The sequence below is a fragment of the Schistocerca gregaria genome, chromosome 3 (genome assembly GCF_023897955.1).
Source record: "Schistocerca gregaria isolate iqSchGreg1 chromosome 3, iqSchGreg1.2, whole genome shotgun sequence".
NCBI classification, from domain to species: domain Eukaryota; kingdom Metazoa; phylum Arthropoda; class Insecta; order Orthoptera; family Acrididae; genus Schistocerca; species Schistocerca gregaria.
Window position 1 is genome coordinate 881,755,828 of NC_064922.1, and position 14,376 is coordinate 881,770,203.

A 14,376-nucleotide genomic window follows, 5' to 3' on the forward strand; every position below is an offset into this window, starting at 1 on the left:
GCATCTCTACGATCGTCTCCATGGGAGAATAGCAGCCTGCATTGCTGCGAAAGGTGGATATACACTGTACTGGTGCCGACATTGTGCATGCTCTGTTGCCTGTGTCTATGTGCCTGTGGTTGTGTCAGTGTGATCATGTGATGTATCTGACCCCAGGAATGTGTCAATAAAGTTTCCCCTTCCTGGGACAATGAATTCACGGTGTTCTTATTTCAATTTCCAGGAGTGTATGTCTGCCTGTGTCTGTATGTGTGCGGATGGATGTGTGTGTGTGTGCGAGTGTATACCTGTCCTTTTTCCCCCTAAGGTAAGTCTTTCCGCTTCTGGGATTGGAATGACTCCTTACCCTCTCCCTTAAAACCCACATCCTTTCGTCTTTCCCTCTCCTTCCCTCTTTCCTGATGAAGCAACCATTGATTGCGAAAGCTTTAATATCTGTGTGTGTGTTTGTGTGTTCTTTATTTTTACTGTGTCTATCAACATACTAGCACTTTCTCATTTGGTAAGGTAACGTTCCACGTGGGAAAAATATATATAAAAAACAAAGATGCTCTGACTTACGAAACGAGAAAGTGCTGGCAGATAGACACAATAAAAATACGCACAGACACACATACAGATTTCAAGCTTTCGCAACTCAAGGTTACTTCATCAGAAAAGAGGGAAGGGGAGGGAAAGACGAAAGGATGTGGGTTTTACGGGAGAGGGTAAGGAGTCATTCCAGTCCCGGGAGCGGAAAGACTTACCATTGGGGAAAGACTTACCTAATTGCACAAGAAATTAGTTCCCAATATTGCATCACTGCTGTGATTTTGAATCACCAACAAATTTTACTTCAACTACTGTTCTGCCAATTCCACAGTTAATAGTCTCTCTTCTTTCATACTCTTTACACATATCCCTTGTACATGTGCTGTTATTACAGGATGCTACACTTCCTTTTTACTTACCATGTCATCTTCTTCATACAACAAATCCTCATTAGACCTTTCCCTGGAAAAACTATTGTCCTGCTTACTAAACTGATTATCAGACACAGTCAAATGACAGATAACATGGTACTCTTCCCCATTATCACTTTCAAACTCTAACTCTTCATTAGGCCTAATATTATCCTCCTTTATTCTTTTTTTACTTTCCACATGGCCATCATCATCAATTATAAATTCAAATAACTCGTCCTCACCACTACTGGATTCATCATGCTATCATCATTACAACTGTCAGAAGCAGACCCATTGTCACTTTTACTGTCCTCAAATACTTGGCTAATTAATTGATTCTTGTTTCCAGTATTAGTCCACAAAGCAAAACACCTGAATTCCTTATGTTGCCCTAAAATATTACCATCCATTTTGAGACTTTGGACATCCTGAGCAACAATAACCACACACTGTTTTATCACTTTATTTTATTATAGTAAGTTCCTCTCCTTTTATGGGATAAACATTGCTACCTCACCGTCATTCCACATCTCACTAAAATTAGAAATTAGACTTGTCTTACTACTACATTACTCTTACCTGTGATTACAGCATATTTATATACATGTGGCTCTCCATCCTGTTTACCTGAAATTCTCGCTCTGATTGAGTTTTTTCATCAAAATTTCTCCTACGAACTTCCACTGAGGGCTTCACCCTCTCCAATTTATCAACATAATTCTATAAATTGCTAATATTACCCCTAGGGGCAGGTACAAGCAATTCTCTAATTTTCTGAGGCAACTTAGTTTCTAAACCCATAGTTACTGATTCACTACCTAGCTTGAGTGTGAGCCAAAACTAGAGGATTCCCTAGTTTAAATGGTTTGATCCAGAGTCAAAGTCATCTCCTCCATTTCTTCTACTTGAATTTCACCTATCGTTTCCGTGCCCATTCTGGCTATCCTCCACCCAACCATTCCTTGAATTTCCATTGCAATTAGTCCTGTTCATCCTATTTACCTGAAATTCTTGCCCTGGTTGAGTACTGTCATCAAAATTCCTCCTACAATCTTCCAGTGAGGGCTTCACCCTCTCCAATTCATCATCATAATTCAAGAAATCACCAATATCACCCCAAGGGGCAGGTACAAGCAATTCTCTAACTTTCTGAGGCAACTTAGTTTCTAAACCCATAATTATTGATTCACTACCTAGCTCTTTGTCCAAATATTTCTGTTTGTTTATCCAAAGCTGATAGAAACCTTTCACAGTACCCTTCATAGAGTCAAATCTCTCTCCTCCCCAAAATTCACTCACTTAAAGTTCTCTGCTGCTTCTCTTTGGACCAATATTGATCTAAAATGCTTTCTCAAAGCTTTGCCACAAAGTACAACTGTCAGCTACTTGAGCTGCCCATCCAGAAGCATCCCCCTTCAAAAAACCTCTCATACACGATATTTTCTCTTTGTCATTCCATGTTTCAGGCAAATCATTAAATTCCCTAATGAAATCCAGTGGCTGCACTCCCCCATAAGGTTGAAAATTATTAAATTTCTTACAACTGACAAATGAGGGACTGTTTGGGGACACTCCATACTCTATGCTCTAGATTTTGTACCTCTTCCAACTATTTCTCTATTTCAGCCAATTTTGAATCAACAGTTGTATTTACTTTTACTAGTTTTTCCTCTTCCACTACTGCACACTTGGTTTCTGGATCCCAAGTAGATACAGAAAAACAGAAACAACAGCTTTGACGACTGCAGAAGAAACAGTAGAAACAGAAAAAGATGATGCAGAGAGAACAGCTACAGAAGGTGAAAAGAATGAAACGCCATCAGTGGAAGAAGACACAGCAGAAAGTAAATCAAGACCATATCCAGCCAGGATTTTCAGTGGCAACACATGAAAGGACCTCACAGATAAGATGCCAAGAAAATGCCCACTCCAAAACAAGTATCGTCACAAGTGAGTTACAAAACAAAAACATAAATTCAAATTTAGTTGTATTTCATCAGAATGTACAATCACTGTCAAATAAAATAGATGATATTCAGGTATTGTTAGAAAATGAATTAAAAGATACATCATTAATGTGTCTAACAGAACACTGGTTCGATGAAAGAAAACTTCAAATGGTGGTTTTTCAAAATTATGTACTAGGTAGTCATTATTGTAGAAATAACTACAAACATGGTGGTAGTTGCATTTATGTAAGAAAAAATATACATTTTGAAACAGTATATATCCCTGAGGAAATAGTTAAAGATAAAGATGCAGAGGTATGAGGAGTTGAAATACTAGATGCAAAAATAGCTGTAATTTGTTTGTATAGCGCACCAACTGGTGATATGAACAACTTGCTAAAAAGTTTAGAATCAGTGCTTAGCTAGCTAGTCCATAGAAACAGAAGTATAATTCTATGTGGTGACTTCAGTATAGACTTTTCAAAAGAGTCCAACCAAAGAACAGATTTCTTGAGCCTCCTGTTAACCTACAACTTGCAACCTACCATAAAAACCCCAACACGGACCACAAAAAATTCCTCCTCTACAATTGACCAGATTTTTATAAATGTGCAAATAAAATTCCTTGCAGAAACACTTAACACAGGTTTTGGGGACCACACAGCACAGAAACTTACTGTTCAGCTACAAAACCAACTTAACCTAAGGACAGGCTTAACAAAAATGGGTAGATGTTACAGTGATGAGAACATAAATTACTTTCTCTGTTCATTAAGCAAAGAAAACTGGGAAGAAATATATAAATGTTCAAATACTGATGATAAATTTGACAGCTTCATCAGGAACTTCACCTACTACTTTGAACTTTGCTTCCCCCTTTAAAAATAAATAAATAAATAAAATAAAATAAATAATAATAATACAAGTAGAAAGTATGAAAAAAAACTGGATTACCAATGGAATACGAATATCAATTAAAAAAAAAAAAAAGCGTCTCCAGAGTTTGATACATATTTCAAAACCTACAAAAACATTCTCAATAGGGTTATAAAACATGCAAAAAGAACAGCAAATGACAGTTACATAAAAAACTCTGAAAATAAAATGAAAGCCATGTGGAATGCTGCAAAGAGGGAAACAGCAGCACAACAAAATGAATTACAAAATATTAATCTCTCTGAAGGTACAGGTATATTATCAGACCCCAGAAAAGTTGCAAAAAAATTTAACTCTTACTTTACACAGGTAGCAGAAAATCTCGTTCAGAAAATCCTAAAATGTACAAAAAGAAACAAATTCAGGTGCAACCCAAATGAAAAGTCTCTATTCCTCTATCCTACTAATGAGAAGGAAATGTTAAATATAATAAAGGAGCTCAAATCAAAACACTCATTTGGTGTAGACAATATTCCTGACTTTATAATAAAAAATGTGCACCCTCCATAGTCAAGCCTTTAGTCAACATCTGCAACTGTTCACTATCAGAAGGTGTTTTCCCCCAAAAATTAAAAATAGCTAAGGTTAAGACCCTCCATAAAAAAGGGAAAAAACAGATGTCTCAAATAATAGACCCATATCACTCCTATCTGGCTTTTCAAAAATAATGGAGAAAATTTACTACAAGAGGTTAATAAATTTTATAGAAAAAAATAATTATTTTTCAGAGTCACAGCACGGTTTCCGTAAATCCAAATCAACTGAAACTGCCATTTTCGCATTCCTTAATGAAGCTCTAAATGCAATTGATAATAAAGAACATATTTCTGCAGTCTTTTTAGACCTCTCAAAGGTGTTTGATGTTATAAGTCACAACATCTTGCTTACAAAACTGGAAAACGTAGGAATCAGGGGACCAGCCCTTGAGTGGATGAAGTCCTATCTACAAAACAGAGAGCAAATAGTAGAACTTGCATTCCAAGAAAAGAATAATATTTACTCCTATTACTCAGAAAAACTCTGTAATAAATATGGTGTACCACAAGGATCCATACTGGGACCAGTCCTGTTTTTACTGTTTGTAAATGACCTGGAACCAACAAGCCCACATCAGAAGTATGTTAAATTTGCAGATGACACAAATGTTTTAATAAAAGGAACGACCGGCCAAGAGTTACAAGACGAAATCAAAATGTGCACCTCAGATATTTCAAATTGGTTTTTTGAAAATGGTTTAATAATAAATATCCAAAAAACATTTACTATGCATCTCCACACAGTACAGAATAAGTATCCACAAACACCACCGATTGAGTTATCCACTAAAACTCTGGAAAATGTAAGTGCTACAAAGTTCCTTGAAATATGGATCCAGCAAGATCTGAAATGGGTTGAACACACAAAGTACATAACAAATAAAATGAACACTATCTGTTATTGCATAAAAATTCTCTCAGGTTGCACATCAAAGGAAACAATAAAAAATGTCTACTTTGCCAAAGCAGAATCTCTTCTCCGCTACGGCATAATCTTCTGGGGAAACACAGGTGCTAGCAAAAGTTGTTTCACAGCCCAAAAGAGAATTGTACGAGCTATGGTAAATGCAGGTCCCAGAACCTCATGCAAGCCTTTGTTCAAAAAACTAAAAATACTTCCACTACCTTGTTTATACATTTTGCAAGCAATAATTTTCATTAAGAAAATGCTAGATGATAAAAATCAACTTGTACTTAAAAACCAGAGTGTTCACTGCCACAATACAAGAAGAAACCAGGACATACATGTCCAACATTCGAATACAAAACTAAAACAAAATGGACCACTCCAAGCAGGGAACAAACTGTACAACAAACGACCAACTGATATAAAAACAATCAAACATATTCCAACATTTAAAACAGCTGTCCAAACCAACCTTCATCAGAAATGTTATTATAGTATTGCTGAATATCTAGCAGACTAAAAATATAAATGTTTAGATCATTGTTGAAGACCTAATTTGTATAACCTTGTTAAACAATAGAATTGTATGCTTCCTGTATTGAAATCAAACAGATATATAGCTCATATTATGTAAAGTATGTATGTAAATTGGAAAACATGTAAAAATGTACTATAGCATAAACATATAAATCTGTTCACTCTCTGTTTTTTTCCTAATTTGTACAGACTGTGATGTTTAACAACTCGCAATGTAAATTATGTATTTATAAGTGCATATTTTAGTTTATAAAATTGACTTGTCCAATATCAAAATGTACCTTGTGCAAACATGATTTAAATGGACCAATAAAAAATAGAATAGAATAGAATGCTATCAGTTTTCTTTTCACCGTACTAATGCCTTCTTTCATACTTCTTTCTATCCTATTCATGTCTGCTTCCATGTTACTAATGTCTTCATACTCACTAATGTCTTCATACTCATATTATTCATAATTTGCCAAAACATCACTTCCAAATTTTCGTCTGCCATAAACTTTTTCCCTTGCTGACTTTCGCTACTAGATTCTTCCTCCTTAACCTTAATGACCTCATCCACTTCAAAACTGTTTTAGTCCATTTCGCTCTTTACAATAGGACTTTTGCCCCCATCCTTCAAAGTTACATTCATGTGGGCGAGGGGTTTTGTTTATCTCCATTCAGCTGTGTCCATCTGCATGCTGATTGGCTGCTCCTGTACTCAAGTGCTGCTAGCTTAGGAGCCACCTGCTGACTGGCTGCTGCACCTTCTTCGTTATCGTGTGATTTTAGCAGTCATGCCCTATGGTGTGTACTGAGCCATGAAGTGGATGGAACAGAGCACCTGACATATTATGCTTCTACACAGCACAATAAGGTGGACAAGAATTACTCAACAAGAGAAAAGGAAATAATCACAATAATGTATGGCATCACCTCCTTTCATTGTTACTTATGTTGATGATGTTTTACAGTGACAATATATTGCGCAGCAATGAAATTATTTGTGGACTTTAAAGAGCTTTGGGCTTTAGAACTACACAAATTTGATTTTGGATTTGTACACTGACAGGGAAATCACACAGTAATGTGGACTGACTAACAAGGAGACCACATGGCTACTGGATTTTTGTGATCTTTTATATTTCAGTTCAGAATTAAAATATTATCTATCTGAAGCAATTCAATGCAACTTTGAAATTTTCAGAATGCCTTTAATTAAGTAATTTATGGTTGATTTTGTTGACAAGCCACATGACTCTGTGGTAGAATGCTCGCCTGCCATGTGGGTGGCCAGAGTTTTATTCTGGCTGATGCCAACTTTTAATCAATGGTGCACATTCTACAAGCATTTCTGTGAAACATAAAATATGTACAGATCAAAATTGGTAGTGCTTGAGACATAATTGCTGGTTCAACTCTTGTTTGACTCACTGTTTTTATTCATGTTATCCAGTCAAATCTAATACTTACAAAATTCATCAAATATATGCAATTCAGCACTGTTGATGGAATGCTGTATACACAGATGAGGTGCTATCAATGCGTAGTTGTGCTGGCAAGTTTAAGGAACAAGGTATTGAGACAGTCTTATAATTCCATTTTGGTAGGGTAGAACTGCATCCCTTATGCACTTGAGTCTTCAGTGAACCCCTTACAAAAGTTTGTGGAGGAAGAGAGACCGTTCCAAATGATCAGTATGGTCATTCTTGGTTCCTTTGCATATACACTGGGGATAGGAGGCATTATCATGAATTAACTGCTATTGGTCATTTTTCACATTTGTGCCCCTGATCACTGCACCATGTCAACTGGCACTGATCACTGCACCACATCAACTGGCAGAAACAATGGCTTGGGCAATGTTTAATCAGTGGATAATGATGTTTGGAATACGAAAGTCTGCAGTAAATGACCGTGGCACTAACTTTATGTCCAAGATAAAATTGTGTCAACTGTTAAGCATAAAAATGTTATGGACAAGTGCACTATAACTGCAAGCAAATGAGAACTGCGGTAGTACATTGGACAATAGGTAAAATGCTGAATTATCACATGAATAGTGGCCAAGGTGGCTAGAATGTTCTCCTACCATCTATAGTAACCTATAACTCAAAGATCCTGTGAGAGTATGGCATTCTCCAAATGAGATGCTTTTGGCCCCTTTCAAATGATGCAAATCACTCCTGGGAGAAGTATATGCTCTATCCGCTCTTCTCGAAACTTTGCTGAAAGATGAAAAAGTATCAGGTTCCAGGTTAGAAGATCAATACAAAAGCCCTACACCGGCAGAAATGGACTCACAACAGAAATATAAAACTGCCCATTCACCATGTCGGGCAATGGATAACTGTGCTGCAAGAGAAAGCAAAACAATTCATTACATGTAACCAAGGACCTTATCAAGAAGTTGAGATACAATTTCCCTGCATCACGACTACAGCTGTGCATGTAAGGCAGATTTATTCATTTAAGAGTGCTCTGGAAGCACTGCCCAAATTGCTGCCAGCTCCTTCTCTTCTTCTGATGGAGGAAAGTGTGCGTATGGGAGGGGGATTTGGAAGTGGGGGGGGGGGGGGGGGGGGGGGGGTAAAGGTTAGGAAAATGGACACTCCTGTGGTCACTCTGAGGTACTCATATGTCTTAAGGTCATAGTGTGTCTTTGTGAGCTAACTGAGAATACAATACATATGTGAATTTTATAGGTTTTCTTATTAGTTATCAGGGATATGTGTGTGTATATGTTATGGTTATGTTTTAAAAAGTACCAAACCATGAACGGTGTTGCATGTAAGAAACAGACACATGAGTGACCGTAAAGGAAGCATTTTTGTTTAGATAATAGGTTACAGGAACTTCCGGGTGAAATTTTTATTTGCCACATTGTAATGGTAGTGGAACAATAGCAAGTTTAATTTAGTCTGGTAAGTAAACACTAAGGTTATGTATTGCAGTATGATGATCATTCTGTTATGTGTGTGGTTTGTGTAGTAGAAGTAGTTGTGCAGAGTTGTAACAGGAAGTAGGCTGTTAGGACGTACAAGTAGGTGTTTATATGTGTTTTAGTCTTTGGTGTAAATGGTTAAAGATTTTTTAAAAATGGATGTTTTCTAAGTTAATTTAGTCACTGAAGGTGATAGGGTAATCTGAGAAAGTCCCATGTCTCCTTCTTCACCATGGAATTATTACAGTGCAGAACTAGGCAAGTCACTGCATAACAAAACAGATACACCCAGTCCTTGGGTCATTCCAAGAAGCCTGCGACCGAGTGCCCCACAGAGGCACAAATAGAACTGAATTCTTTCAAAAGATGGTATCACACTGACCACTCTTGGTGACAAATCTGGTAGTTGTCATTTGCATTTGCACCTGCTAAGAGCACAGCGAGTGGAAGTGTGCAAAATAAAAAAGAAATGTTGTTTCTGGGAGGTAATTCATCCCTGAGTCCAGATCTAAATTCATAATTTTTGCATTGGCCTGTTTCCATGTGATACTGGTTTCTATAAATGCTTACATTAGCCTATGTATGTGTGACTGGGGAGGAGGGGGCGGGGGAGAGAGAGAGAGAGAGAGAGAGAGAGAGAGAGAGAGAGAGAGAGAGAGAGAGAGAAAGAAAGAAAGAAAAAATCTGTAAAAGGCACATAAATTAATCAAAGAAATGAGCAACATAAGAATAAAGAAAAGTGAATAAACATACCTAATAATATTTTATTCCTGTGACCCTTTGCCTCAGGAATGTATCTTCGATAGGTCCAGCAGCAGACAGACAATATTGCAGTACTCCAATTGTCTTGATAATGCTTTTTGATTTGAGAAATGTCCTGTTGGACCCATTTTACATGCACATCACTAATGCCACTACTGTTACCCAGAAAGAAGTCAAAATGGTTAATTCCCTTATTTGTGGTCCTACAGATATTACCTCCGTAATTTTTGTTTCACCGATCCTTGGAAACTTATCTCACAAATACATGCATCCGCCAGATTATTTTGTTCCATGGCTTTCATGATGTTTTCAATAAGCTCCAATTTAATATGCAGCAGAGGTAGATAAACAAATTTTGAGTCAACAAGAAAGTCTTTGCCACATTCTTCTCTCCAGGCATGTTCTTCCCGAGCAGGCCATTTTTCTCAGAATAGTGTTTTTTTTCTGTCTGCTGTCCCACTTGCATGTACAGCAGCAATACTTTGTGTACCCCAGCTGCAAACCAAGCAGAACTGCAATAATCTTGAAATCTCCACACGTATGCCATCTGTATTTCTTACATTGGATATGTGTGAATAGCAGTTTAAAGTTCTCATATGCCTCCTTAATGTTAACTGCTTGAGCACTTCAAACAGAAGAAAATTTGATTTCACTGTGGAGAAGTACTGCTTTCAGACTACTTTTGCTAGACTTTATGATGAAGTGCGCATCACTTACACTGAAATAATGGTGAAAAGTCTCCATACTGGATTTGATGTCATTACAAAACACCATGCCACCTTATTCAGAAAAAAAGAGCATGGTGGTCATGATAAATACTCACTTTCATAACAGGAAGAAGAAGATTCCTTTCTTTTAATTGTGAAGCTAGAAGGTCAGCTTGTTGCATTGACAATTTTAAAACATGAATAATATCACTGAAATCCCTTGAGAGAAAGAAGTGGCTCATTTGACTCACAGGGGGTGTGTAATGTTGGGCTGGCATACGCATCTCCTTCGTTGTCTTCTATGTGTTTGGCCCTATATTCCACTTCACTCACTGTCACATTCTCAGGAGGCACTGGCACTGGTATTTCTTCACTGTGGTATCTTAAAGCACATAGTAAATTAGAATTCTCGAGTTTTCTTTGTTTTAGAGGTGATTCCAGCAATTTTTGTCAAGAAGAAATAACAGTTTTTTGTGTGATTCACTGTTTCTCTCAAACTTATGGGGCAATCAAAGGACATGTGATATGATCCTTTTAACCAACCTGTAAGGAGCACTTTTGTGATTTCAGAGTTAACTTAGCACAGGTGTAACAAAAATAATTGGGGTTGCTTATACAGGTACAAGGTATTTGCTCTTTTGAATTCACACAAAACTCAGATCTTCATGAACCTACAGGAACTTACTTCACAAGGTCAGAGCTCTATCACTACTGAGATTGATGCAACATGAACATAACACATTGGCCTCCATCATATCCTGGCGATGAATGTCAGAAGTAAGGATCATATATGGAATTCCTTGTATATATTTCAATTGTTTACCAACAATTACATCCACAAAAATTAATGAAAGCAAATTTATTAATTAACTGTAAAGAAAGCAATATCCTGCATTTTCAGGTTATATAATAGATAAAAGATACCATATCATGAAACCCAATAGGCAATAACGGATTTCATTTTCGAATTCAGTAACCACAAATTAGCTAAAAACACCACTCACACTACTTGTGATAAAAGTGCTATTGACTAGTGTTACATGCCACCATCACTGGAATCACAAACCTAAACATCACCTATTGGTCAACATTTCTGGCTTATCCGTTGAGATCCTGCCCCTGGAAAATTTAACCAAACTAAATGATTCCTCCAACCTACTCCTCCTTACCTTCCTAGACCGTATGATAGCTGTGCAAAATGGCCACATATTGATGGAAAACCTGCTCAACCATGCGAAAAATACTGTACTGAACATCATCAGCAACTCATCACTGTAGGATCTACCATATCAGCTGCCTGCATAATTTGGAGATTACTGCTTACTGCAATCTCATGCACAGATGTGGCCAGATTCTACCCTTACCAACCTTCAACCATACTACAGTCAGCACCAATGAAGAAGTGACTCATTCTCAAAGAACTGCATTAAAGTAGAACAAGTGATATGAAATGGAATGAGCACGTGAGGATTGTGGTAGGGAAAACAAATGGTCAACTTCGGTTTATTGGGAGAATGTATTTCATATGTAAAGGAGACCACACATAGGATGCCAGTGCAATCTATTCTTGAGTACTGCTTGAGTGTTTGGGATCTGCACCAGGTTGGATTGAAGGAAGACATTGACCCAGTTCATAGGCAAGCTGCTAGATTTGTTACTAGTAGGTTCAATTACCATGCAAGTGTTACAAATATGCTTCAGGAACTCAAGTGGGAATCTCTGGAGGGAACACTACTGAGAAAGTTTGGAGAACCAACATTGAAGCTGACTGCAGAACGATCCTACTGTCACCACCATACATTTCGCATATGGACTACAAAGACAAGATATGAGAAATTACGGCTCATATGGAGGCATACAGTTGTTTTACCCTTGCTCTGTCTGTGAGTGGGACAGGAAAGGAAGTGACTAGTTGTGTTATGGGATACCCTACACAATGCACCATACAATGGCTTAAGAATATGTATGTAGACGTAGATGTAGAAAGGCAAGAGATCAGTGCTGTATTCCGGATGTCAGTTGCAGCCAGCTGACACCACATTTTATCATATTGGCAGCATCCTCAACAGCTACCTACCTCAGCAGTGACCCAGTTCTCCACAGAATGACCAACTATCAGAAAGTTTTGTTAGCACTGAAATATATGGCAGTACTTGTCTTCCGTGTAAGCGAGCTCACTTTGGCCTTATATATACCTCCTGGCCATCTGAGCTGGTCATTGGCATGGCAGGGCTATGCAGTGATGTCTGGTGTATATTGGTTTCTGTTGTGGGGTCACAGACACATTTGTGATGCAGCTATCATCTTCACAGCCAGGTTTCAAACCAAGAATGTCTGCTTGATGGTGTAGCCACTGGGCCACCTTCACTTTGCCATTGTCTCCACATGACAGTCTGCATGGATCCTGCCACTGCCTGATGGTACAAAGTATGAATCACAGTCCTACCAGCTTCGAACCATTGGGGGTCCACCAGATGCAGCACCAATCTCCAGCCATGTGCCATGGGTTCACCACCCTGGGCCACACCACCTCTTCCACTGGGTAAGCCATTGGTCCTTCTAGCTCCGGCCACCTGATTTTGGAATGCCTTCAAATCATCCTCACTATGCATCAGCCAGCTGCTGGAATGAACCAGTATGCTCACTACTAGCTGCCTCCTCGAGAAACATATTAGTGCACCTGGGTCAAGAACTCAGGCCATTGCCTGCTGTTTCATTAATGCAGGCACGCTGGATTCCATTTGTCTATAGTTAACAATTGAGAACTTTGACACCATTTGGCTGTCTTCAATCTCTATGTCTCTACCCTCCTCGAACAAGAGCTACTTACCCATTCCATCAACCCTGACACCTTTTACACAATCCAGAAGGACTATCACACTAAAAAGGAGATACTAAGAATTAGAACAAAAAAGTAAATAAAGAAATAATGCATGGATTAAGACAATCATTTATAGGAATTAAGTTACCAGAACTTGCCTGGAGAAATCAAAAAAACTAAAAGAGTTATCTTTCACATAGGGGTTTAAATTTTATAAGACACTGAACACTTTTTGAACCATCTCCAGAAGTCAAAATGAACTTTTTCAATATAAAGAGATCCTTTATATTACCTTATACAATAAATGGAAATAAATATTTTACGATTAATCATATCAGAATTTATTTCTTAAATATCAGTGAACATGAAGATTTTATAGCTCAAATCTGATGGATATGCAGAAAAGTAAACAGATTTTCAGAGAACAATACAAACACATATCCCTCTTTTGTGCTAAATCAATAAAAAATTAAACCTATAACAAAACATATAGTATCAATGAAACACTGCTATTGAATTCCAATAATGAAAGTAATTTTGGGATTAAAGTTATGTCTTACAGCAACTCTCGACGCATCTACTGAAACAGACTGAACCTTACCTCTTATTTTGTAGGTTTTCAATCTCAATCAAAGATTTTTCTCTCATAGACAAAATCTTATGGAGAAAATATGGTAACTGTGTCACAATCACCTGCAAAATTTTGTACAAAATCATTGGTAAGTTAAATTTATACTACACTAGTGATAAAAATATCACTAGTCTCTATTTCTGTCTTTGATTTGTGAACTATTGTAACAATCACAATCTGTTATTACATATTTCCTTCTCTTTTTAATAAATGCATTAAAATCATGAAAAAGAGTAAGAATATGCTACAAGTCAAGTTATAGTATACATTAGAAAAGAAAAGTAGCAGTTAAAACTATTTTTAAATGCTCACAAAATTGTTTGTGCTTACTTGGTTTGAATTTAACACAGTAAAGTCAGTACCAACACTGCTGATTTTTTTAAGATATGTTAAACAGCTTATAACCTACATGTTCTCATACTTACTTATCACACACAATTACCTACAGTTATAAAAGAGGCTAAGATATAATGAATGTTGCCACTTATCATGCGGCTAATAGAAATCTTCAGTTCTTCAAAATAGACAATCAGATAATTTGGGAGAGGAGTAGCTAAAGATGAATTTTTAGTGATTCTTTGTTTCTTCTTTTTGTATTATGGGAGAGTTGAACCCTGCATCTGAACACAGTAACCCACTCTTATCCCTCAGCTAGGAAGCAAAGGTTATGCAAATATTATTTTCCTGTCTTGCACAATGGTTATGTAAATCAACAAGAAC

At 37.3% G+C, this 14,376-nt stretch overlaps 1 protein-coding gene across 4 annotated transcripts in view; it reads right to left on the reverse strand.

Annotated features, from left to right (window-relative positions):
- Nucleotides 1-14,376, reverse strand: part of LOC126355033 (putative leucine-rich repeat-containing protein DDB_G0290503) — a 512,513-nt gene that overhangs the window by 279,007 nt on the left and 219,130 nt on the right. For all 4 annotated transcript variants that reach the window (XM_050005182.1, XM_050005180.1, XM_050005181.1 and 1 more), the window contains one exon: nt 13,627-13,718. In XM_050005182.1, coding sequence (XP_049861139.1) covers nt 13,627-13,718 — 92 coding nt within the window. The remainder of the gene's footprint in view (nt 1-13,626; nt 13,719-14,376) is intronic.